Below are 22,769 nucleotides of genomic sequence, written 5' to 3'. Positions count from 1 at the left end.
TCTGAAGGCAGAATCAGCCCGGTTTTTACCACGTACCACCCGGGAGCCTGACGGTGACCGCGGCAGAGCTGGCAAATCCCCACCTGCACTTCTATCCAGAACCGCCACGCAGAGGCCTGGAGCCCATGGGAGTAAAATACGAAGTAGTCCCCGCCTTTACTGGTGACGGGGGTGCCGTTGCCAAGAGACCACTGAGAAAGCGTTGACCCTTCGTGGGTGCGAATGTAGAACGACATGTGGCTTGGTCCTGAAAGGTAAGAGGAACAGTCTTTAAAAAGGCATCGGGAGAAGCAGTTAATTCACCACCAAGCCAGACTATGAAGGCACACCTTACGTCACTTGAAAGATTCTCGCTCCAGACCTAAGGGAGGTCTCCTGGCTCGGATGTTCTGCGTGTGTCAACCGGGGTAAGTAATGAGGTAGGTCACGAGGCACAGCAGAAATTTACAATGACAAAACCTGTCATCTAAACATACAAGAACCTAGCACTCGCGAGGCCTTCAGAAATCCAGAGAATAAGCTTCATTTAACCAAGAGGGAACTTCAAAAACTACAGCAGAAGAACGGACAGTGAGGGTTTTAACCTGTCCAGACACATTTCGAAGGCAACATCCCAGTGAGGGTGGAAGACCAGTGTCCAGTGGGGGACGTGACCGACACCAAGAGGGAGCCGGGGAAGCTGGGTAAGCAGACTCAGAGCCCGCGAGACACTGACACAGACAGTAAAAGGTTCCACAGTTATGGGGTCAAAGGAAAATACACACTTTCCTACATCATATGTGGTCAAAACAAAACTATACACTTTCCTAAAATGCCAGAAAATATTTTAAAGAGCAAAGATGACCGATCACACAAAATGGAATATAGCAAAGCACAAAATATTGGAACAAAGTTGAGACCAAATGCATCAGTCATAGAAATAAATGTGAAAAGGGGGAAAAAAAATAACTCGGATTATTCAAAAAACACGAGTTTCAGAAAGGGTAAAAATGAATAAACAAAGGGGTTTCTGGCTAGCAATTTTTAAAAAAGACCTCTTTGATATCAGGGGAAAAAACCAGGATTCAAGACAAAAGCACTAAATGTAAAAAGGCACTTTTTAATACTAAAAGTTTTAATTCACAGTGACACAAAATTGTGAATCCTGTGCATTAAGTAACAGCAACTACTTGAAGCAAAATACAGGAGATGCAGAAAGATACCTACGTATATAGGAAGACTACAAATAGGAAACTAACACTCCACTGTCAGTACAAGACATCAGTTGAACAAAAAAAGATCAGTGAAGTGGATTATATGGATATATATACACATCAAACTTTACAAGCTGGTAACACAGAACGTATCTTCTAAAGGGGACACAAAATACTCAAAATATTAACTTAGGAAGGAAAGCATCCATTTCATAACACATATTACAAATAACACAAAATAGCTTTCTACCTGAAAATTAAAAGACTTCTAGGAGAAAAAGGAAATGTGAACAAAAATCACAAGTTTTTTGTAAACAATGAAAAGCAGTGATAAGAGGAAAATCCATAGCAATAAACATTTTTTTATAAAATAGTACAACAAAGAGAACAGAAAACAAATATTACAGATAAGAAGAAATCAAGAAAGTAGAGACCAGAAATAAACAGACCTAACTTAATTCTAAAAATTAGATTTTTTTATTAACAACTCTACTAGCTAACTTGGTTAAGAAAGAGATGGGAAGGGGAGTGGAGCTGAGAAAACACAAGTATACAAAGAGAGTAAGAAAAATAAACAGAAGAAATGTTTAAAATCACACGTTGACTACAAGCAGACCTCTGTACTATTAAATTTGGAAACCCAAATGAAATGTGGATACTTTTTAAGGAAAACAGATTACTGTACTCTCTTCTACTGTACAAGAGAGAGATAAATCTTAGATGAATTTCCCAAGAAAAAGTTAGGAAACTACCCCCCCACGAAAAAACACCATGCCCAGATGGTTTCAGAGAGGAATTTAAGCCAACTTTTTAGCCAGTTCAAATGCTTCCTAAACTGTTCCAAGGCACTGGAAATTAAGGAAGACTTACCATTTTTATCACGTTTACACATTTATGGGTAACATATAACTAAATCTGATTAAAGAGAACCAAAAAAATAAACAGACGTGGACCAGTATCAGGAGTATTAACAGAAAGTATCTAAATTGTAGCACACAAAATCCAACATCACATTAAGAAAATAAGCCATAACCTAGTGGAATAAACCACGTTAAAAGACCCAAGGAAGAAAAAACCCTAGACAGATGCTTTAAAAAAAAAAGCCTTTTCTAAAATTAAAACCCAATTCCTTATAAAAACATTCAAGAAATGACAGTTGATAAACGCTTGCTTAACAGGATACAAAATATACACCCCAGGCCTAAGGCTAGTCTCTCACATGTTGGGAAACACATGAGACCTGTGCTCTAAGTAAAACAGGGACGCTTGCTCACTACACCCACAGCTGCTCCACACCATCAGCCACTTAGACACATCAGTTATGGGCCTGGGAACTGGTAAAGAAAGAAAGACTATTTGCAGTCGATACGCTGTAGTCAATAAGCTATATACTTGGTCTGTTTTTGTAAGGCTAACAGGCTAAGAATGTTTTTTAAGTATTTAAACAGTAGTTAACATATCAGGGAAATACAAATCAAAACCACACTCAGGTATCACCTCACGCCAGAGTGGCCAAAATGAACAAATCAGGAGACTACAGATGCTGGAGAGGATGTGGAGAAACGGGAACCCTCTTGCACTGTTGGTGGGAATGCAAATTGGTGCAGCCGCTCTGGAAAGCAGTGTGGAGGTTCCTCAGAAAATTAAAAATAGACCTACCCTATGACCCAGCAATAGCACTGCTAGGAATTTATCCAAGGGACACAGGAGTACTGATGCATAGGGGCACTTGTACCCCAATGTTCATAGCAGCACTCTCAACAATAGCCAAATTATGGAAAGAGCCTAAATGTCCATCAACTGATGAATGGATAAAGAAATTGTGGTTTATATACACAATGGAGTACTACGTGGCAATGAGAAAAAATGAAATATGGCCTTTTGTAGCAACATGGATGGAACTGGAGAGTGTGATGCTAAGTGAAATAAGCCATACAGAGAAAGACAGATACCATATGGTTTCACTCTTATGTGGATCCTGAGAAACTTAACAGGAACCCATGGGGGAGGGGAAGGAAAAAAAAAAAAAAGGTTAGAGTGGGAGAGAGCCAAAGCATAAGAGACTCTTAAAAACTGAGAACAAACTGAGGGTTGATGGGGGGGCGGGGGGGTGGGAGGGAAGGGAGGGTGGGTGATGGGTATTGAGGAGGGCACCTTTTGGGATGAGCACTGGGTGTTGTATGGAAACCAATTTGACAATAAATTTCATATATAAATAAAAAAATAAACAGTAGTTAACAAAAAAGTCTACATTGGGGACATATGGCAAAGCCTAAAATAGTATCTGGCCATTTAAAGGTTGGCAATTCCTAGTAAACCTGGAGAACTCTAGAGGAGTGATGATTAACGCAAAAAGTGAAAGATTCAGTGAGGTAGCAAAGATACAAATTTGACCTACAGAAACCAGCTGCCTTTACGCCAACAAATATAACCAGTTAGAGAACATAAAGGTAGAGAAAATTCCAATTATGACAGCCACAAAAACTAGATGAGGAAAATCTTTTAACACTTAGGAAAGACAGAAGTAGATATGAACATGTGAAAAGACATTGCTAGTTCATGGACAGAGTGAAAAAATTATGTCAGTTCTCCTTACTTTATAAACTTACTATGATACTCCCCCAAAACACCAATTAGTAATAAATTTTATATCAGTTAGGTTAATACTAAAGTTCATATGGAAAACAAACAAAAATAGCAAGGAAAATAATAACAAAAACTACAACGGATTTTCACCCTTACGATCATTAAGCTGCAAAGCTTCTATAACTAAAAATATGGTAACTGGTACACAGACCCACACAGTCAATTTTTTTCTGATTTCTTGATATTTGTAATCACAAAATATAGGGCAGTAGATGTGCAACTTGCCTGCCAGGAACCTAAATTTTACTGGAATTCTCCAAATTGTGCATAAAGGATAGAGAAAGGTTTGGATTTTTCTGTGCTTCCTTTTTACAAGCTGGTGATTAAAAATCAGAAATAATTATTGGCATGACAAAAAACCGGTTGGTGCAAAATAAATTGATTTCCAATTAAATTTTAAAAGCCCAGAGAAAACAAAAGTATCCACCATCGAAAGCATCAGCTAAGGCACTGAATGCCCTGCAAGGGCTTCATTCCATGGTTGACTACCAAGTTTTATTACTTCCCTTCTCCCATCTTGTGTCTGTCCTCCAGCTTTCTTTGCATACTAGATATTCAAGTCCCTTCTGAGTTAAACTATGCCTTAGCACATAAATTATTTACTCTTTAGTGTAAATAAAATGGTCACAGTCATCAAAAAAATACAAAAATGAAACCTACTAGTGGGCGAGGAAGCTCAGTAAAAAGTGGGCAAAAGTTGAGGTATACAATCCAATTAACTTGGACAAAGATGCCAAAGCAGTTCAATAGGATAAGGTAAGTCTTTTCAACAGATAATGCTAGAACAACTGGATATCCATTTTAAAAAAAAGAACCTTGGCTTCTACCTCACATCATACACAAAAATTATTTCAAAGTATATCACAGACCTAAATGTAACAGCTAAAGCTATGAAGCTTCTAGAAGGAAACATCAGAATCTATCTTTGTTGACCTCCGGTGGGCAAGAATTTTTTAGAGAGGACATATAAAGTATTAACTGTAAAGAAAAACCTGATAAATTGGAATTCACAAAAATTTAAAACTTGTACACATCAAATGACTCCTTTAAGATAATGAATGGACATGGGGCACCTGGGTGGCTCATTTGGTTAAGTGTACAACTCTCGGTTTCAGCTCAGGTCATGACCTTACAGCTTTGTGGGTTTGAGTCCACACTGGGCCTCTGTGCTGGCAGCATGGAGCCTACTTGGGATTCTCTCTCCCGGCTCCTCCCCCACTCACACTGGTCTCTGTCTCTCTCAAAATAAATAAACTTTAATAAAAAAAAAAATGAATGGACGAGAACATCTAGATAAAATATATATATATGATAAAGGATTTTGATCTGGAACATAAGCACTCCTATAAATCAGTAAGCCCAAGTTTTAGAAGGGAAGAAGAAATGAAGACACAAAAGCAAGATACCTGAATGGTCAGTAAGCGCTTGGAAGCATGTTCCACGTCATGACTTACAGAGAAATGCAAGGGCTACTACTAAATGCCCGTCAGAAATGGTACGATGGAAAGAACAGAAAATACTAGAGTGAATGTGGAACTGGAATTCTCATACACTACTTGTGGGGAATAAAATACTAATACTCAAAAGAACATAGCTCAATCTCAAGAACATTATGCCTAATGACCCAGACCCCGAATGTTACATACTGGATGATTCCATTTATATGAAATTCAAGAATGATACAAGTGAACAGTAGCAGGAACTTTCAAAAGTGAACTTCCTATGTTCGAGTTCTCCGGAGCTCCGGAGACACAGAACCAATCCTCCGCATCAGCAAATCAAATCCAACAATGTGCAAAAAGAATTATATACTACAACCAGGTGGGATTTATTCCGTGTATGCAAGATTGATCCAGCCTCTGAAAACCAGTTAATATAATCCATCACAGCAAAAGGCTAATAAAGAAAAATCACATGGTCATATCAGCAAACAGAAACATGTGACAAAACCGAAAATCCATTCACAAAGCTCAGCAAACTAAAAATAGAGGGGAATTTCCTCAACCTGATAAAGGGCCGACTAACATCATGGTAAAAATGTAGACACTTTCCCCCTAAGATCAAGAGCAAGGCAAGGATTCCCACACTTACTACTCCTCTTAGCAGTCTTTTTCAAAATACTAGAAGTCCTAGCTAATGCAGTGAGACGAGAAGAAGCAATAAAAGATCAAAAACAGATTTGGGAAGGAAGGAATAAAACCGTCTTTGTTTGCAGATGACATGATCGTCTATGTAGAAAATCCCAAAGAATCAACCAAAAATCTCCTGAAACTAATAAACAATGATGGCAGAGTTGCAGGCTACATGGTTACATACCATCAATGAAAACTCGTATTTACATTAGCATCCCCCAAAATGAAATACTGAGGTACAAATCTAACAGAAGTTGTATAGAATCTGTATGAGGAAAACTACAAAATATAGTTCTGATGAAAGAAAATAAACGAGATATAAACAGAGATACTCCACGTCACAGGAGAAAATATTAAGATGTCATTTTTTAAAAGTGTTTATTTATTTACTTTGAGATAGAGGGAAAGCACCAGTGAGGGAAGGGGAGAGAGAGAGGGAGAGAGTGAATCCCAAGCAGGCTTTGCACTGTCAGCGCAAAGCCTGACTCGGGGCTCAAACCCATGAACTGTGAGATCGTGACCTGAGCCGAAATCAAGAGTAAGATGCTTAACTGACTGAGCCACTCAGGCTCCCCTAAGATGTCATTTTCCCCAACTTGATCTGCAGATTTCAATGCGCTTCCATTTAAGCATCCCAGAATGTTGTACTGTGGATATGGGCAAACTAATACGTGGAAAGACAGAAGACAAGCAGTATATCGCAGAAGAACAAAGTATGACAGGATGGATACCACCCACCTTCGAGACTTGATCAAGACAGCATCGTGATGGCAAAAGACACAAACAGGTAAGAACAGAATGGAAAGCCCAAAAATATACCCACGCATATACAGTCAACTGATTCCTGACAAAGGTCAGGTCATTCGGGAGAGATGGGACAGTCTTCAACAGATGGTACTGGAACAACTGGAAATCCACATGCAAAGCAGGAAAAAAAAAAATCGAATCCCACACACAGACCTTATAACAAAAACACACAAAAAACACATAAATTTACTCAGAATGTATCTATCATAGACCTAAATATAAAACACAAAACTAAACTTGCAGAAGATAACAGAGAAAATCCAGAGACCTTGGGTTTGGCAATGACCTTTAGACGTAACACCGAAATCATGACCCATGAAAGAAAAACTGATTGTGTTGGACTTAATTAAATTTAAAGCCTTACAATCTGTGAAAAACACTGTTAAGAGAATGAAAAGATAGCCCAGACCAGGAGAAAATATTTGCACACCACTTACTGATATAAAGGACTTCTATCCACATACACAGAGAACCCTTAAATTTCAATAGAAAAAAGCCAAACAGCCCAATTAATAATCAGAAACCTCACCAGAGGACACACACAGATGGCAAATAACCTAAGAAAAGATGCTCAGCCTCACAGGTCATTAGGTAATTGCAAATGGAAACAAGAAGATGCCACCACGTTGCTATCAGAATGGCCAAAGTCCCAAACACAGTACCAAATGCTGGTGACAATGCGGGACAGTACACCCATGCTGGAAGAGCCTGGCAGTTTCTTACAAAGGTAAATCTAGCCTATCATATGATCTAGCAACTGCACTCCTAGGTTTTTATCCAAATGAGGTCAGGGGCGCCTGGGTGGCTCCGTCGGTTAAGCGTCCTACTTCAGCTCAGGTCATGATCTCACAGCCCGTGAGTCTGTGCTGACAGCTTGGAGTCTGGAGCCTGTTTCAGATTCTGTGTCTCCCTCTCTCTCTGTCCCTCCCCTACTTGCACGCATGCACTCTCTCTCAAAAACACACGTTAAAAAAAAACAAATGAAGTGAAAACATGTCTAGACAAAAACCTGCAACCAAGATGTTCTGCAGTTGGTAAACAGATAAACTATGGTACATCCACAATGCCATCCAGCACTAAAAAGAAATGACCTATCAAGCCCCTAAAGACAGGAGGGCTGTCTGCTAAATGAAAGAAGCTGTCCTGAAAGGGTGGCAAACCTTATGACTGCCGCTACGAGATAGTCTGGAAAAGGCAAAATAGTAGAAGCAGTAACATCGATCAGTGGTTGCCAGAGGGGGTGGGAGGAGAGGGCTGACCGGGGTGCATGGGACTCTCAGGGCAGGGAACCTACTCCATCTGATACGGGGGTACGTGACATTACACATTTGTCAAAACCTACAGAGCTATGCAACACAAAGAGTGAACCGAATCCTAATATGAACCAGGGGCTATAATTAACAATGGATCAGTCCTGGCTCCTCCGTTTTAAGAAATACCCCACACTCTAGTGCAAGGTCTTAAGAAGGGAAGTGGTGGGGGCGCCTGGGTGGCTCAGTCGGTGAAGCGTCTGACTTTGGCTCAGGTCATGACCTCGCGGTCTGTGAGTTCGAGCCCCACGTCGGGCTCTGTGCTGACCGCTCAGAGCCTGGAGCCCGTTTGAGATTCTACGTCTCCCTCTCTCTCTGACCCTCCCCCGTTCATGCTCTGTCTCTCTCTGTGTCAAAAATAAATAAATGTTAAAAAAAAAAAAAAGGAAGTGGCGGGAGGGGAGCTCTACTTTCTGCTCAGTTTTTCTGTGAACCTAAAACTGCTCTAAAAAAAATAAAATCTAATTTTCCTCAATAAATCATTACTAATCTGCTTGAGGTACCTTTACAAACACTACGTTCTTCCTGAGTTGTGGTTACTATTATTTAAAGAGAAAGTATACACACTTATTAAGAATTTTAAGAGAAGGAGAGAAGAAAAAAATGTCCTATGACTTACCTGTTGCTTCAAATGTCAGCTTTATAGAATCCCAGGGTGTCTGTTCTTTGGACACGAGTCTGAAATGAGCAGGATTTCCTGGAGAAACTTCTGGAGCAGGAAGATACCAGTTTTTCCTATTTGGAAAGGGAGCTTCAATATTTAGGATGCTTAATTAGTTGACAGCTACCTATACCTCTGGACATGGTCAAATATATGAATCACATTCTGGGGCATGAAAATAAGCTTGGGGTGCCTGGGTGGCTCAGTCAGTTGTGTCCAACTCTTGACTTCAGCTCAGGTCACAGTCTGTGGGATCAAGCCCCACATCGGGATTCTCCCTCTGCCACTCCCCCACTCTTGCTCTCAAGATAAATACACGAAAAAAACAAAACAACCCGACTCTGATGGATAGGATAAACCACGCTAACTACTCTGAAGGCCCGGGCTATTGGGTAATAAAACTTACCCAAAATTAAGATCAAAGGATCCTAGGTGATCTTGATTCCATTACCCATCCTACTCCTTATCCAACCCTTGACTACCAAACTGTAAAAGCTTCCCAGGAATGAAAGTTCGCAATTCATAGTTACCTGCTATCTACCAGACCAGTTGAGAGAGCCAGCCTTTCTAACTACTCGGGCTTCCAGAGGAAAGACTTCCTAAATTTGAAAAGGCAACGGTAAACTTCCAAGCTCTCTGTCCCACTAAAGGAGGAGAACTTGTGCAGTGACAGGAAACAGCGTACCTGGCACTTGACCTCTGTTCACCAGCTGCAGTAATGAAGTACTCGCATAGCGACGGGACCTGAGAACTGACCCCCCGACTAAAGCAGCACAGGAGTGAACCCACCTGATCAGAAAGTGCACCGGGAGGTACCACGGGAAACCACAGAGGGGTGCGTTCTCCTCACAGTGAGCTCGGATGCTCTCGTTGATCTCCGGAATATGAGGTGTTATGTGAGACATTCCAGTGTAATCAAACCCATTGATCCAGATCCCAGAGTCCCGTTTGACTACGTTTCCATCCAGGTCATGAAAGGTTCTAGTCATGTGCTGGAAAGAACCGACCGATGAGAATACTACTCGAATCCCCTCCCCCACAGCCCCCATCCGGAGGGACAGACAGAGGACATCCACAACAGCAAGAACTGGCGTGGCTGCAGAGTCACAGGGACCCTCCCTCACTGCCGCGGGAGGCGTGGGCTGGCACGGCCGCTTCAGGAAACTGCTGGGTGTCCCCCCCAACGTGCACGCAGCCTTCGAGCCAGCAATTCCACTCCGGAACGTGTACTCAGAGAAACTCCTGAAGGTTCAAGAGCTCTGATTCGGCACTGCCCATACCAGCGAATACTGAAAACCACCCCAACACCCACCAATGGCAGAATGGCCAGATAAAGGGGGGTGCCCCCCCCCCAGGAGTCTCCCGCACCACCGTGACACACAGCAACGTGCAAGCTTCTCACATGCTGCCGGCAAACAGCAGCAAGTCACAAATGCATAGTTAGGCACGGCCTTCTCAGAAGTTCACAAAGAGGCAGATGGTATCTTCTGGTTTAGGGATTCACACATACGTGGCAAAGAAAAATAACGTAATGATTAATCCTAAACTTCAAGATCGCGAATGAGTACATCCTAGCAGGTGGGGAGGGGGGAGAACCAGGAGGAAGGGCACACGCGGGTTTTATGAGGTGCTGCTTAATGTTCTTTCTTTCACACTCGACGATCAATATACAGATACAGTTTCATTATTCCTTACAAATACATATTTAAGTTTCATTAACATGTTTTTGAAAACCTATTTCAGAGTTAAAAGACACGGACACTAGAACTGCATTTAGATAAAGGCCACAAACAAATGCATCCTAAACACACACACACACACACACACACACACACACACACACCTCTTCCCTGTGACCTGCATTTTAGATAAAGGCCACAAACAAATGCATCCTACACACACACACACACACACACACACACACACACACACACACACACACACACACACACACACACACACACACACACACACACCTCTTCCCTGTGACCTGAAGCTAATTCCCATTGTCACCACTAGATGTCAGACTTGGGCCTATCTAGAACAGCTTCATTGCGGAAAGAGTATCAAACTGGAAAGGGCTGCGTGGGGCTGCACGGCCCACCGCCAGCTCATAAACGGCTTCACTGGAACGCAGCCACCCTCGCTCGTTCAGGTACGTCTGCGACCACTGTGCCGTGCCGGGACACGGACTTGTACGGCTGGCAGAGCCTGAAGTATTTATTACCTGGCCCCTCTGGGGAAAAGTCTGCCAACTTCCGGCACTGGGGAAGAAGAAAACCCCAAACAAATGAGAAGAGCAGTTTTTAAAAATAAAAATGTAGCTTTTTCTAAATACTACTGATGTAATTATATAAACGTGGCAAGTCACTGAAGGCACACAATCTGAAAAGTAGCTGTTCTTTACTAAAGGTTTTGCAAATTGTAGTCACAGAAAGAAAGCGTGTGGCTGTGTCCTCCAGGACGATAAACAAGGAATATTTGGCCCTTTTTCAGTATCTCCTCCCCACTATTTACATTCAAATATTACTATTAACTTATTCAAGTCCCCGAATAGTTACATAGATTATCACTTGGCTTTTTTTGGTTTTAAGATTTGTCTTTTAAAGGAAGCTCTACGTCCAACGTGGGGCTCGAACTCTGACCCCGAGACCCAGGAGACGCTTGCTCCACCGGCTGAGACAGCCAGGTGACCCCTGAAGTTGGCTTTTGTTTGCCTCTTGCAACCTCTAAGACAGAACATGACTATACATAAGGCAACTTGGTTCTTTCTCCTGCTTTATAGTACCAACTCTAAAACGTCTGCAGAAAAACCTAAAATCTCAGACAGTTCTAAATCTCGTTCTTAGTCCCTGAGCTATTATACTTTCATTATGACACCGTACCTTCAACGCTACCTAAGAGCACTTTTACTGGCATTTTAAAATATCTTTCATTTTGCCAGTTGAATTCACACTTTTACTCAGCCTGCAGACAGGTTTACAGTGTGTACTTCTGAGAGCTCATCACCCCACACATCTGCTCTTGTTTTTCTGGGCAGGTGCACATGCAGCACGTGAACAGTAACAGAACGAGCGGACATTTCCAATTCAGTCTCTTGGGAGAAGGGTGTTGCTGATAAGAGAGCCTCTTGGTGGTCAGTCTTTCCCTCACTGCCTTACCCAGAGTGGCCGAGTGCAACCAAATAGGTCAACAGCAGGGAAGTCTGTCGGTTTTCCTGTTGACCGGCGCGGCACACACGAGGCTTTCCCCTCCAGAACCACAGCGCTCACGCGAAACTGCGCTCACCTGCAGAAACACCCTCTTTGGCTTCGGACTGGCGGGATGCGAGCTGTATGGGAAAAACGCCCCACTGCAAACGAGGAGAAATGTAACCACACACACCAGAGTTAAACTCTGCATGGTTCTCTTCGTGCTTCTGGCAAGGTAGATGAAGTTAATCTAAAACACAAAACGCAGAAAAGGAAAAATTACCGTCGGCAGAGAGGTGCTTTTAAGCTGCCCTTCACTTGGGAACCGGGGTCACCCGACCAGCCGTGAAGAGCGCTCGTCGGCGTGGCCGGCTCCCCGCAAGTGCCCGCGAGCAGGCTCGACTTCCGGGGGCGGGGGGCTTCCATCATGGGCGGCGGGTGCAGAGACCAGGGCCGCCCCCACCAGCCACGATGGTGCCTGCGACAGGCAACCAGCCAGCGAGAGGGGCAAGGAAACAGTCAGGGTCTCGGTGCGGTCGGCAAAGAACCAGGATGGAGACCCAACGCCGGTCAAACCGTGACCTCGCTTTACCTCTCTGATCCTCTCGACGCCCCTAGTTAACCACTACACAGTAGACCCCAATTATCTACCAAACATCATGACATCACGTTTTTATGAAACAACTGGAGGTGGGATTTTAAGCATAAGCAAGCCCATTTCAACAAAACTCAAGTTCCACTCCGAATGCTTTTGTAATGTGCCAACGTGCCGGCTTCATCTAAATTTGCATTTAGATGTACCTTCAAGACTCTACCCGTGGGCCTGCACATAATGAAAATCTGTAGCACAAAGTAACACGGTCCCCTTGGGTGCTCAGTAACCAGAGCCAACGCCGTCTAAAACAGCAGATCTGAACTTGGGCAGGAAAAGCAAGTGGCTTGGTCCCAACGTGGGCATCTAGAACATCCTATATATGCTTCCACGAGCTTTTTAATGGTAACGAAATCATTGAAATAAAAGATGTCTACAGATCCCTTAGGGGTTCGGAAGGAGCCACACTGATCCAATCCCTGCTCCCCCTTCCACTCACCCTCCAGGCTTGATAAGAGTGAAGAACATGAATGTGAAAAATCAGGCAAACATCCACAACCAGCCATGTCCTCTGCTACATAAAATTAGGTTTTGTACCTACAGTGCCCCAGTATCTCATCCGGGGTAACATCCAGCAAAACAGTACTGGTCTCAGGACTAAGACCTTACATTTTCTTTTTAAGAAAAAAAAATTTTTTTTTAATGTTTATTTACTTTTGAGAGAGACATAAACAGAATGCGAGTGGGTTCGGGCAGAGAGAGAGGGAGGCACAGGATCCCAAGCAGGCTCCAGGCTCCGAGCTGTCAGCACAGAGCCCAACGCGGGGCTCAGACTCATGAGCTGTGAGATCATGACCTGAGCCGAAGTCGGACACTCAACCGACTGAGCCACCCAGGCGCCCCAAGACCTTACGTTTTCACACGGCAAGCACAGAAACAAGATAGCACCCAAGGAGCTGGGGTGGCGGGGGGACAGTGAGTTAGCAAAACACAATCTGTAACCCTGTCTGTCCCTCTCTGTCCTAACAGTCATGGTCCTTTAACATGTGGCTCCTCGGCACAGTGTCAAATACCCTGCCAAGTCCTGGCGCAGAGTCTCTCGGGACAAGATACAACCTCCCCACCACATGCTGTGCTTCCTGCCACCTCCACCCAGCTCCTACCCACAGCTGTCCTCAAACCTCCATGGAGGCTACAGTCTGCACATCCATTCCCTCTTCTCCAAACCGTGAGGCTCATCTTCTGCCCTGTCCCGCATTTTCTGGACGCGGTTTGGTAACGGGGGTGAGTGAAATGCAGTCCCAGAGCAGAAGAGGAGGAGGGGGGCCTGTGTTTGCATCCCGCTCTCTTAAATTTCACTTTTATTTCTGCCTTAAATGTCCCATCTTCCATCACTCTAGGTTCTGAAATGGGTGCAAAATAAAACAAAGAGAAGCGCAAGAAGGGTCTGCGCGGCATGCGCACGTGTGAGCTGTCTCGTTCCTCGTGAGGGTCCTGATGTCACTGAGCACCACCCGGGACACCTGCTACCCCACTGCCAGACAGGAGAGTGCCTGCTTCCTGGCAAACATACTATAAACCCCCAAGGACTGAAAGGAACGCTTTCTGAAATCCGCATTCCGATTCAGTTCTCCACGATCCGAGGAGCGCAGGCCGCCTCTGCCTCAGCCACTCCGACCGCTACACGTCAACATGGAATCATGACTGACGCCACCAGTGTCCAAGAGCCACGCGGCCACTTCACGTGATGATGAAAACTAAACGAGGTTTCCGGGTATTCCAGCAGGCGTTCTCCTGAGGTTTTCCTAGTAAAATCTAACCTAGCAGGTGATATACTTTAATCCTCTCCCTATGCTTGCTAAGATTTCCTCACTTTGGAGTCATTTTCAGTCTCCACAGTGAAGATTTCAGGGTTTATTTTGTCCAGTTCCACGTGGGACAGAACTGAAATGCCCCACATTCTGATCATCTCCTATGAGCCTTCATCCACTGGCCCTGATTTAAATACACTGGGGACCCAGTTTCTAACTGAGCTGATTCTGGATCAGAACCTCATCTGCGTATGATGAAACCCCACCAACTCCGTTCACCTTCACAGCAGCAAAACCATCCACTAACACGTACAGAGAATTTAAAGGCTTAATATTAAAACCAAAGGAAGTAAACCCTGCAAACCACAAAGAACAGTTTAGAATTTTCCATCCATCCACCCCCCGAAAATGCCAGTAAGGACTTGATGATTGTATTACAGGCACAATGGCTGGAACGCTCAAACTTCTTTCAGCTGAGCGCAAGCAACAGTGTGCAGAAGAAGCACTCTCCTGGGCTAGATGCACAGGTGCACGTACAACTCTTTACGGCCTCCTTAAGAGACTTCCGTGGATGATGCGGGCCACGCACGTGGTATTCTTACGTGCTGTCTCTCAATCCTGACCTCCATGAGATGTCCTTTACTGAATGGGTGTGGAAAGGCCCACCATCATCTCCGTGGAGGAAAGCACTATAATAAAGTCACAACTACTCTTCTGTGTAGTCCCCTAGCTGCACATCCTGCAGTGTGCCTATGGGCGTTCAGTAGTTGCTTCCTATTCTTCCCAATTCCAATGGAAAGAGCCACAACACAGACGCCTGACTCCACCAGCGGGGCCAGACCGGAGTCCTGGAGAGTACGGACGCCGTGCCGAGGGCAGAGCTTGCCCAGAGCCCGCTCTAACATGGGGGGTCCGCGTGGGGTCTGCCTTCTCTCTGGACAGCTGCAGGGAGGGCAAAGGCAGGACTGTCCCTGTAAGGGCAGAACGCCGACACCAGAATGACAAGGCCTGTGACGCTCTGCATCATACGTGTCTGCCACCCGAGGAGAGGGGCTCCGTTACGAACTCTGCGGCCCCAGCAGCCAGGAGGCTGAACGGTAACGGAAGGAGCCTCATCAGAACCAGTCTTCCTCCGCCAGCTCTAAAAACACTAATAACACCACCACGTATTTATTAACCTTTGCCTCTAATTAGGAATTGTTCCAAAAATCCACCACCAAGCAATCTCTACCAGTTCTCACCTGGTGTGCGTTCTCCAAATTCACGTTCAGCTGGTTTGAAGGCTGTGAGGAGAGGTACGACCAGAGGACTCGGGAGGACCAGGACGCAAAACTAAAACCCCATTTCCCATCTTCTTACCACACCAAACCTACTTTCTGCACACACGTGACTGTTTCTTTTGCTTAAGTGTTTCCAAGTATAAGCAACACAATTTCACAGAATCGACTGTGGCTAAACTCATCACATATTCATATAAAGCATACAGGAAGAACTATTTTTTAAATGTCATTTCCTTACAAAATAGGAAGACAGGATCATCGTACAACCAGCCAAAATGGAAGCCAGCACAACGTCAGGTGGGATTTCTGTACCACTCCTCCCAAGGATGGGGGTAAACATCTCGAATACTGCCCAGATGAGGTACAGTGCGTAAAGATAAGGAACAAACATCCCCGAGAGGTACAAGGCAATAAATTTTCCTTGGGCACCTAGGGAAAAAGAGAAAGAAATCACACATCTTTGAAATTCCACAGTGAGACACAGATTTGCATAGCACTGCTGTACCTCACACAGAACATTTCACTCAGGGACGTTAAAATACAAGTAAGAATGAAATGGAACGTAGGTAATACATCATGCATTCATAAATGTGAGAATGGGATGGGGTGTAAGGTAGAAAATAAACATTCGTGTGATCTGAAAATTTTAAAAAAACAAAACAAAAAAAAAAAAACAAAACAAACACAGCAAGAATCTTGAAACCCTAGCCCAAAAGACCAAAAAAAGAAACAATTCCCGCAAGTCCTGTCTTATTCATTTTAAGGTATTTTCCCATTTGCATAAAAACCCAATATACCCTACCATGCCGCTTAAAGTCTTTGTGCGTGCAAAACTTTGTGAGCAAGGGAAACGCCACCCAGACAGCACTAATAAACGCCGAGCAAAGTCCTTGAGACGTGAGAGCCGTAAGGGAAACACAGTGCACAAACAGCGAGATGTCAAAGAACACTTCTCCCAGATACCGGTCGCTGGCATTCTGAAAGAAAGAGAGATATACCAGTAATCTCATTCATGGGCATTCATAAAGATCTAATATTGTGATAAAATCTCCATCGCTCAGAAGAGTTATTTTGTTTTAAAGAGCATTTTAAACTTTAAGTAAACACTACCTCCTGTCATGACGTAACAGATTTAAATTGCTGCACAGGAAAGGGGCATTTAGGAAGATGGGGTAAAAACATTACTCGTGGGGTGTCTGGGTGGCTCAGTCGGTTAAGCTTCCAACTCTTGGCTGGTTTCGGCTCAGGTCATGATCTCACGGTTCGTGGGTTCAAGCCCCGCATTAGGCTCTCTGTTGTCAGCGTGGAGCCTGCTCCAGATCCTTTGTCCCCTTATCTCCATCCCTCCCCAACTAGCGCTCTCCTCTTCCCCTCTCTCTCTCAAAAATAAACGCTTAAGAACAAAACAAGATATCATTACTCGTAGGCAATCTGTGCTTTTCTTCCACTGGGCTAAAAGGAACCTTTGGAAATTTCCTAAAATAGATTTAGGAAGGGCTCTCCTAAAAACATACACCCCTGTAGGCTTTTCTAGTTTTGCAGCTTCCAAAGGCGAGAAGGGACCTGCGAAGAACAGCGCCACCAGCAGCACGCCTGGAAAACTGCAGGCCCTTCGGGGACCTGGCCCTCTGGGGTCTGGCTGGGTTCCCATGTCTCTTCCTCCTCTAACTGGTCTTGTGGTGCAGCTCGGCCCCGCCCTGACTTCCTGGTGCCTTCACGTTCAGAAATGTGATCTGTATTTCTGGGCTTTGAGGTCTGAGGAGTCCCGTGAAGCACCCCGAGCGCCTCAGAAGAAAGCTGCCGTAAGAGCTTCATACCTGTGAACGTCTGCACCGGGGATTCCATTAACATGACCAACAAAGTTACCACTGCAGCGCAAAAACCCCAAAATTGGCACGTGGGTTACTTCGAGAGCTCAAGACAGCTTCGGTCACGAGTTTTCAAAACCTGTTCAAGTTCTCTCGACAAACCCGCTCAGAAATGAAAGGCTATCGCTGCTGCACTTACACGTACAACGCAGCGTGAAGAGGCACAGTCTTCAAAAATAATTTAGAGGAAAACGGCACTTAGGATTCGATCTCAAGCCGAGTACCACCCAGATATGTAACTGTACTCAGAGATCAAACAGACGCCCCTCAAGTCTGGCTCCCCTCTCTCACCTCTGATCCCTGCCACCTGCCCACTGCCATCAGTCTCTACGCTGTCACAGTCACTCGCGATCCTACTCAGAAAACGTTACTGGCCGCCTCACTGATCCTCAGGGTCGTGCTCCGGCTTCACGCTGGCCTGCTCTTCCGGTTACCGTGCCACCGCCTCATGTTCACCACGCTGAGCTTACTGACCGTGACCCAAATGCATCCTGGGCGCTCCCACCTCTGACCGCCATCTGCCGCACTTCCGCTCCTGCTTCAAAACCCAGTTCACACGTCACCACCTCGTTCACAAAGCCTTCCGACCTCCACAAACCGACTCCTCTCTCCTGGCCCCGTACCGCTCCAGCCGAACAGGCCGTTCTCTCACCTCATCCCAAGGTACTGCGAACGAGGGTCTCCCCCAGCCCCCCAGATGAAGCTGTGAGCTCCTCCAAGAGTCCCGTCCTTATGAATCTCTTCCCACCGGGCCGTCGCAGGCGGCCAGGCCCACCAGGCAGCTCTGAGAATAGTTGTGAAATGCGACCCGTCTTCCCTTCCACTGTGCTTTCAGCCCCAAAGTTCATGATCAGACAACTGAAATTAGTCCAAGTAAATGGAACTTTACTCGTAAGCATTTCTGTCTCTGGCCCCCCTGCCTCATTAACAACGACCCCCACACCCGGGTAACATACCACTGCACTAAGAATAAGCACATGAACTTGAGTCCCACAGCACAATCTCTTGGACACGGAAGCCACAAAGACACAAGTATTAGTTCATCCATAAACAGACGGCTAGCTTCAAAGGGCCTCTCCTGGAGGTTGGCATGGAAGCGGTCCTCAGACCACAGCCCAACATCAACTGAAACGGAGACCAAGGTTCATCCACGGTCTAGCACCAAAGACATCCTTGTGGAAAGACGCCGGATTACCTAACCTTCTGTCTGCATTCTAATCCTAGCAGGGCAAACGGAAAGAACAGGTGCACATTGGCTGTCTTGAAAATAAATATGGGAGCTAACAGATTTTTCCCTTTAAGTCACTTAGAAACTCTTTAGAAACCATGGGTCACTTTTGCATTGTAGTTTACTGTGAGTCCTGTTATACGGCTGAAACCGTAACAATATGGGGATATTCTCTGCATCAGCATAGATCATTCTGGAACCCTATCACTCTTCCCTCTTTTTCCCCTAGGAGGTGTCCTCCCCCTGCCACAGCACATCTGCGTGCCGTCAGAATCTGCATTAACACACAGGCTAAAAGGGAAAAAAAAGTGAAGGAAATGGAAGAGAAACCCCGAGTGCAGCTTCAGGGCAACATGCTTCCTGCGTGTCAGTGCCCTGTGTCCGAGGGGCCCGGGCACCAGCGACGAGGAGCACGGCAGCCGGGCCCTCATGGCGCTCAACCCACGGCCCAGCGGAGGACCGAGCCACTCACAAGAGGAACGGGCGAGCCGGGGGAGGGCTGGGGGACCCAAGTGCACAGGGGCACACCGAAGCAGATTCGGCCTTGCTGTCACAACCACCCAAACGCCTCACAGCTTGATAACGGCACCGAAGCCTGCAACAAAACCCTCCAAAGCAGCAGCCTTCCAGAACCCGAACACGGTTCTGGGAGCCAGTCTTCTACAATCATGCCAAACCATTTCTGACGCCTCCACAGGCCAAATACAATGAATCCCACCAGAGTCTGTCTCCAATCCCTGCAGGCGACAAAAAAAAAATCAATAAACATGCCTAACACTTACCATGTAATAAAATCTTTTTGCGAGGGTATGGATGAGGATTATTTTGGCTGCGGCTGCGGTTCCATACAGACAGACGGACACGTAGAAGTGGTTATACCACGAGAGAGACCGTCCGATGAGAGAGACGAACACCGCTATAATGAGCACGGTAACCAGGCTGGTGAACCAGCTCACGAGAGTGATGCCGAGCCCGCAGAAGAAGTCCTTCGTGTAGTTACCAGCTGGAGACAGAACACAACGTGGACGTCACCAGCTTTATCAAACCAGTCTCACAAGCAGTAGAGTCAAAAGGGCAAACTCAAAACAAGGCAAAACAAAACATCCAGCACTGTAACTGCAAAGTACTGAAAAGGCCCTGGGGCGAGGTTTATGACAAACCCGAACAGGGAAGGTTACTGACGAATCATATCCATGTAGCGTTTACGGGGAGTCTGTGGGCGCCAAACACCCGGGGACGGAAGTGGCCAGGAGCGGCTCCGACACACTCCTGACCAGGAAAGCGGAGAGCTCTAGCCTTCGCCACCTTTGCGATGCTCTGCGTAAGGAAACACCGGCCTGAACGGAAGGCAGAGCTCCCCGGGAAATCGTGCCCGGAAGCTAAGGCCGGAGCCGCAGGGCTGGCGAAGTAACGGGGTAAACTGGCCTGAACTGCGCAGCCCACGCATGTTAGCTCGTCACGGCCCAGACCCGCTTCGACAATGAAACGTTCTAAGGAGAAGGAAACCAACGTAACCACACTTGCTGGAGTCGGTGCGCTCACGCCCGGTGTGATGGGTGCACGAGACTTTTCAACGGGAGTTTTCACTCACAGTCAGTGTGTACAAAACCACTTTTCGATAGCCCCTCCGTGGTGCTTCTGTGTATCAGGTACACAAAAACATCCTGCTGCCCCAAGACCAGAAGTGTAACGGGCACGTCCATCTGATACCATTTGCGAACGTCTTCCAATATACATCAAATGTTGTTTTTCTTTAAGATTTTAGGCTTCCTGAAAAACTTCACGCAGATTCTTACACCCAGGCCAGTATTGCAGTTTTAGAGAAAAATACTTACTCCTCTGTTTGGGCCGCAACCATTTTTTGCCCAGGTACAACACTGCGGCCGTCACCACCATGTAGTTAATTATGGAGCCGACGCGAGAGGGGTAGGCAATGACAAATAGGCCAAGCACGTCAAAGAAGACCATGTGTCCATGGCGATACTGTGAAGAAGAAGGCAACACATCCGACGTAGCTAGATATTTAAGAACCGCTAAAATGTTGTCACCTATCAGTAAAGAAAAGAAAGACAACAGAGTTGAATAAGCCACGCGCTGTTTGACAGAATGTGAACGACAACAGTTTCCCACCCTCTCCATCTCCCCCGGCCACCTTTCTCATGAAATTTCTCAGATGAGGCCCAGGCCTCCGCTCTGTCTCCTTTCCACTCGGAAGCTCGGCCACCTGGCCTTCATCTCTCCGTTGTCCCAGAACTGTGCTTTCCCTGCTGTTATCGAACCCAAACGCTGCTGCTCATTCTGTTCACTTAACGGGTATCTCACGTAACAGCCACCGCTCTGGTTACCAGAAATTCGGCGCCGACCCAAAAGACACAAAGCCTGTCAGGAGGCCCGCAGGCACCGAACAGGGAATCACACGTGCCTTGAGAATAATGAGCGTCGATTCTGTCTCAACTCAATAAAGAGAAGTACGGGCATCCCGTGGAGTCTGAGAGGTTAGGGAGGCCTTTCTGTGTAGACACTCCTTGTCAAGCGCTTCCGTCCAGGCCGCCGCCACGGAAGGACAATGGGAGCGCCCGCCCACACGGACAGACCAAGTCCCGAACGAGAGTCCAGGGGCAGAACCAGACTCCCCAGGGGGGTTCGCTCACCGACAGAGCGGAGGAGTCTGAACCGAACACAGGGGCAGCGACAGGCCTTGAACCACCGACGGGCAAAGCCCCTGCCGCTCATCCCCCCCCTTCCTCCGCCATCCACTTACACACCACACCACCTTATCGTGGCATTTGTGTCACGGGCTCGTCTGCCTTCAGATATGCTTTCGCCAAAAGCTCAGGCTGAGTCCTCTGTTCCAAAAACCGTTTGTGGCTTCCTCCAAGTCCTTCACGCCCACACCCGCATTCCCAGTTCGACCGAACGCTCTCCCACCACAGCGCGATTTCCACTGGGCCGCTTCACAGAGCCCCCGTCTCCATCGGACGGAGTTCACGTCTCCTCCCTCCACGACTGCTCCGGGTCAGGTCACCTCCCCATGTTCCTATTACAGCCGATGGCACGTCCTTCCCCAGCCGGCTGGGCCCTACACTTCGCAGCCGTCCCTGCTGCCGGCCACCTGACCCGTCCCTTCCTTCTGACCGGGTGGCTCTTCTGCGACTTCCATTCAGACCTCAGTCTGCCACTCTCCTCACCGACGGTCCACACGTGCACACACACACACACACACACACTACTCTCGCTCTGCTCTTGCCCGGAGCATCCTCTTCTATGCGGGGCGGGGCCACATCCTACCAACTTGTGAGTTAAGGTTCACGGTCAGCCGCCCCTCCCCTGACTACTCCAGACCTCTCTGAAAGTACGTGGACTCCCTTGCCCTGTGTGGTCCTGACACTCATTCTAGAACCCACTCACCTGCCCTCATACCTGACCTGGACTGATGGAACTTTTCTCCACCTGGGCAAACTGCCCAGACACGTGCCTGTACCTCCTCCAACATATGCCTTCCATTCTGGCTACATGCCCGTTGCTCAGCAATCCTACGTTAACCCTGGGCCCGCTCTCTTTCCAGTGCCTCACCACCAACAATCTTATGTTCTTAGTTGCTAATCTAGACTTCAAGGCTAAAATTCGGGCCCTCAACTCTAACTGCAAAGCCCCACCCGGCTCACGCACACCACAGGCCGCCTCCCTGAAGCACAGTCCCCGGGGATATTTACAGGTTTGCAGGTCAGCCCTAACATTCCATCTTAACACAGATCACGAGTTTACATTTGAATACCAACCTGCTCTCTGAATGGAATCTGTCAGAATTCTGTCTGCTGTGTCGTACTTGGTGTGATAGATGTATCCGTTCTCAATAAAAGCTAAGTCAATTCCTAAGACACACAGGAGAAAACAAACAAAAAAACACGTCATTTGCTTTAAAGATCAACCTTTCTTTAGGCCTATTTGGTTAATGTATCAAATTCCAAAAAGACAAAACGTCAAAGCAGGGACATGACTGCTTGGTCACACTTGTGAATGAATACCATATAAATTCTCTTCCAAATTCTT

At 46.2% G+C, this 22,769-nt stretch overlaps 2 protein-coding genes and 1 long non-coding RNA gene across 5 annotated transcripts in view; 1 reads left to right on the top strand and 2 right to left on the bottom strand.

Annotated features, from left to right (window-relative positions):
• Positions 1 to 15,993, top strand: part of RIC1 (RIC1 partner of RAB6A GEF complex) — a 169,254-nt gene extending 153,261 nt beyond the window's left edge. The window contains exons 27-29 of the transcript XR_015243406.1: positions 6,579 to 6,758; positions 13,562 to 13,816; positions 13,933 to 15,993. The gene's annotated coding sequence lies outside the window, so the exon portion shown is untranslated. The remainder of the gene's footprint in view (positions 1 to 6,578; positions 6,759 to 13,561; positions 13,817 to 13,932) is intronic.
• The window catches only part of ERMP1 (endoplasmic reticulum metallopeptidase 1), a 47,360-nt gene that overhangs the window by 2,782 nt on the left and 21,809 nt on the right, over positions 1 to 22,769 (bottom strand). For all 3 annotated transcript variants that reach the window (XM_086684874.1, XM_086684872.1, XM_086684873.1), the window contains 9 exons: positions 22,499 to 22,591; positions 20,555 to 20,767; positions 19,502 to 19,722; positions 16,426 to 16,600; positions 15,862 to 16,052; positions 12,038 to 12,190; positions 9,539 to 9,741; positions 8,708 to 8,823; positions 84 to 247 (listed from right to left, as the gene is read on the bottom strand). In XM_086684874.1, coding sequence (XP_086541000.1) covers positions 84 to 247; positions 8,708 to 8,823; positions 9,539 to 9,741; positions 12,038 to 12,190; positions 15,862 to 16,052; positions 16,426 to 16,600; positions 19,502 to 19,722; positions 20,555 to 20,767; positions 22,499 to 22,591 — 1,529 coding nt within the window. The remainder of the gene's footprint in view (positions 1 to 83; positions 248 to 8,707; positions 8,824 to 9,538; positions 9,742 to 12,037; positions 12,191 to 15,861; positions 16,053 to 16,425; positions 16,601 to 19,501; positions 19,723 to 20,554; positions 20,768 to 22,498; positions 22,592 to 22,769) is intronic.
• On the bottom strand, positions 10,261 to 12,031 carry LOC147574684 (uncharacterized). Its single transcript, XR_015243409.1, has 2 exons — positions 10,698 to 12,031; positions 10,261 to 10,550 (listed from the first exon to the last, which is right to left on the bottom strand). It is a non-coding gene; the product is annotated as an uncharacterized LOC147574684 (long non-coding RNA).

The sequence above is a fragment of the Puma concolor genome, chromosome D4, assembly GCF_028749965.1.
Source record: "Puma concolor isolate L17-30 chromosome D4, mPumCon1.1.hap2, whole genome shotgun sequence".
In the NCBI taxonomy this organism is placed as follows: Eukaryota; Metazoa; Chordata; class Mammalia; order Carnivora; family Felidae; genus Puma; species Puma concolor.
The sequence above is the reverse complement of the archived record's forward strand: the minus strand, read 5'-3'. Positions and strand labels throughout refer to the sequence as shown.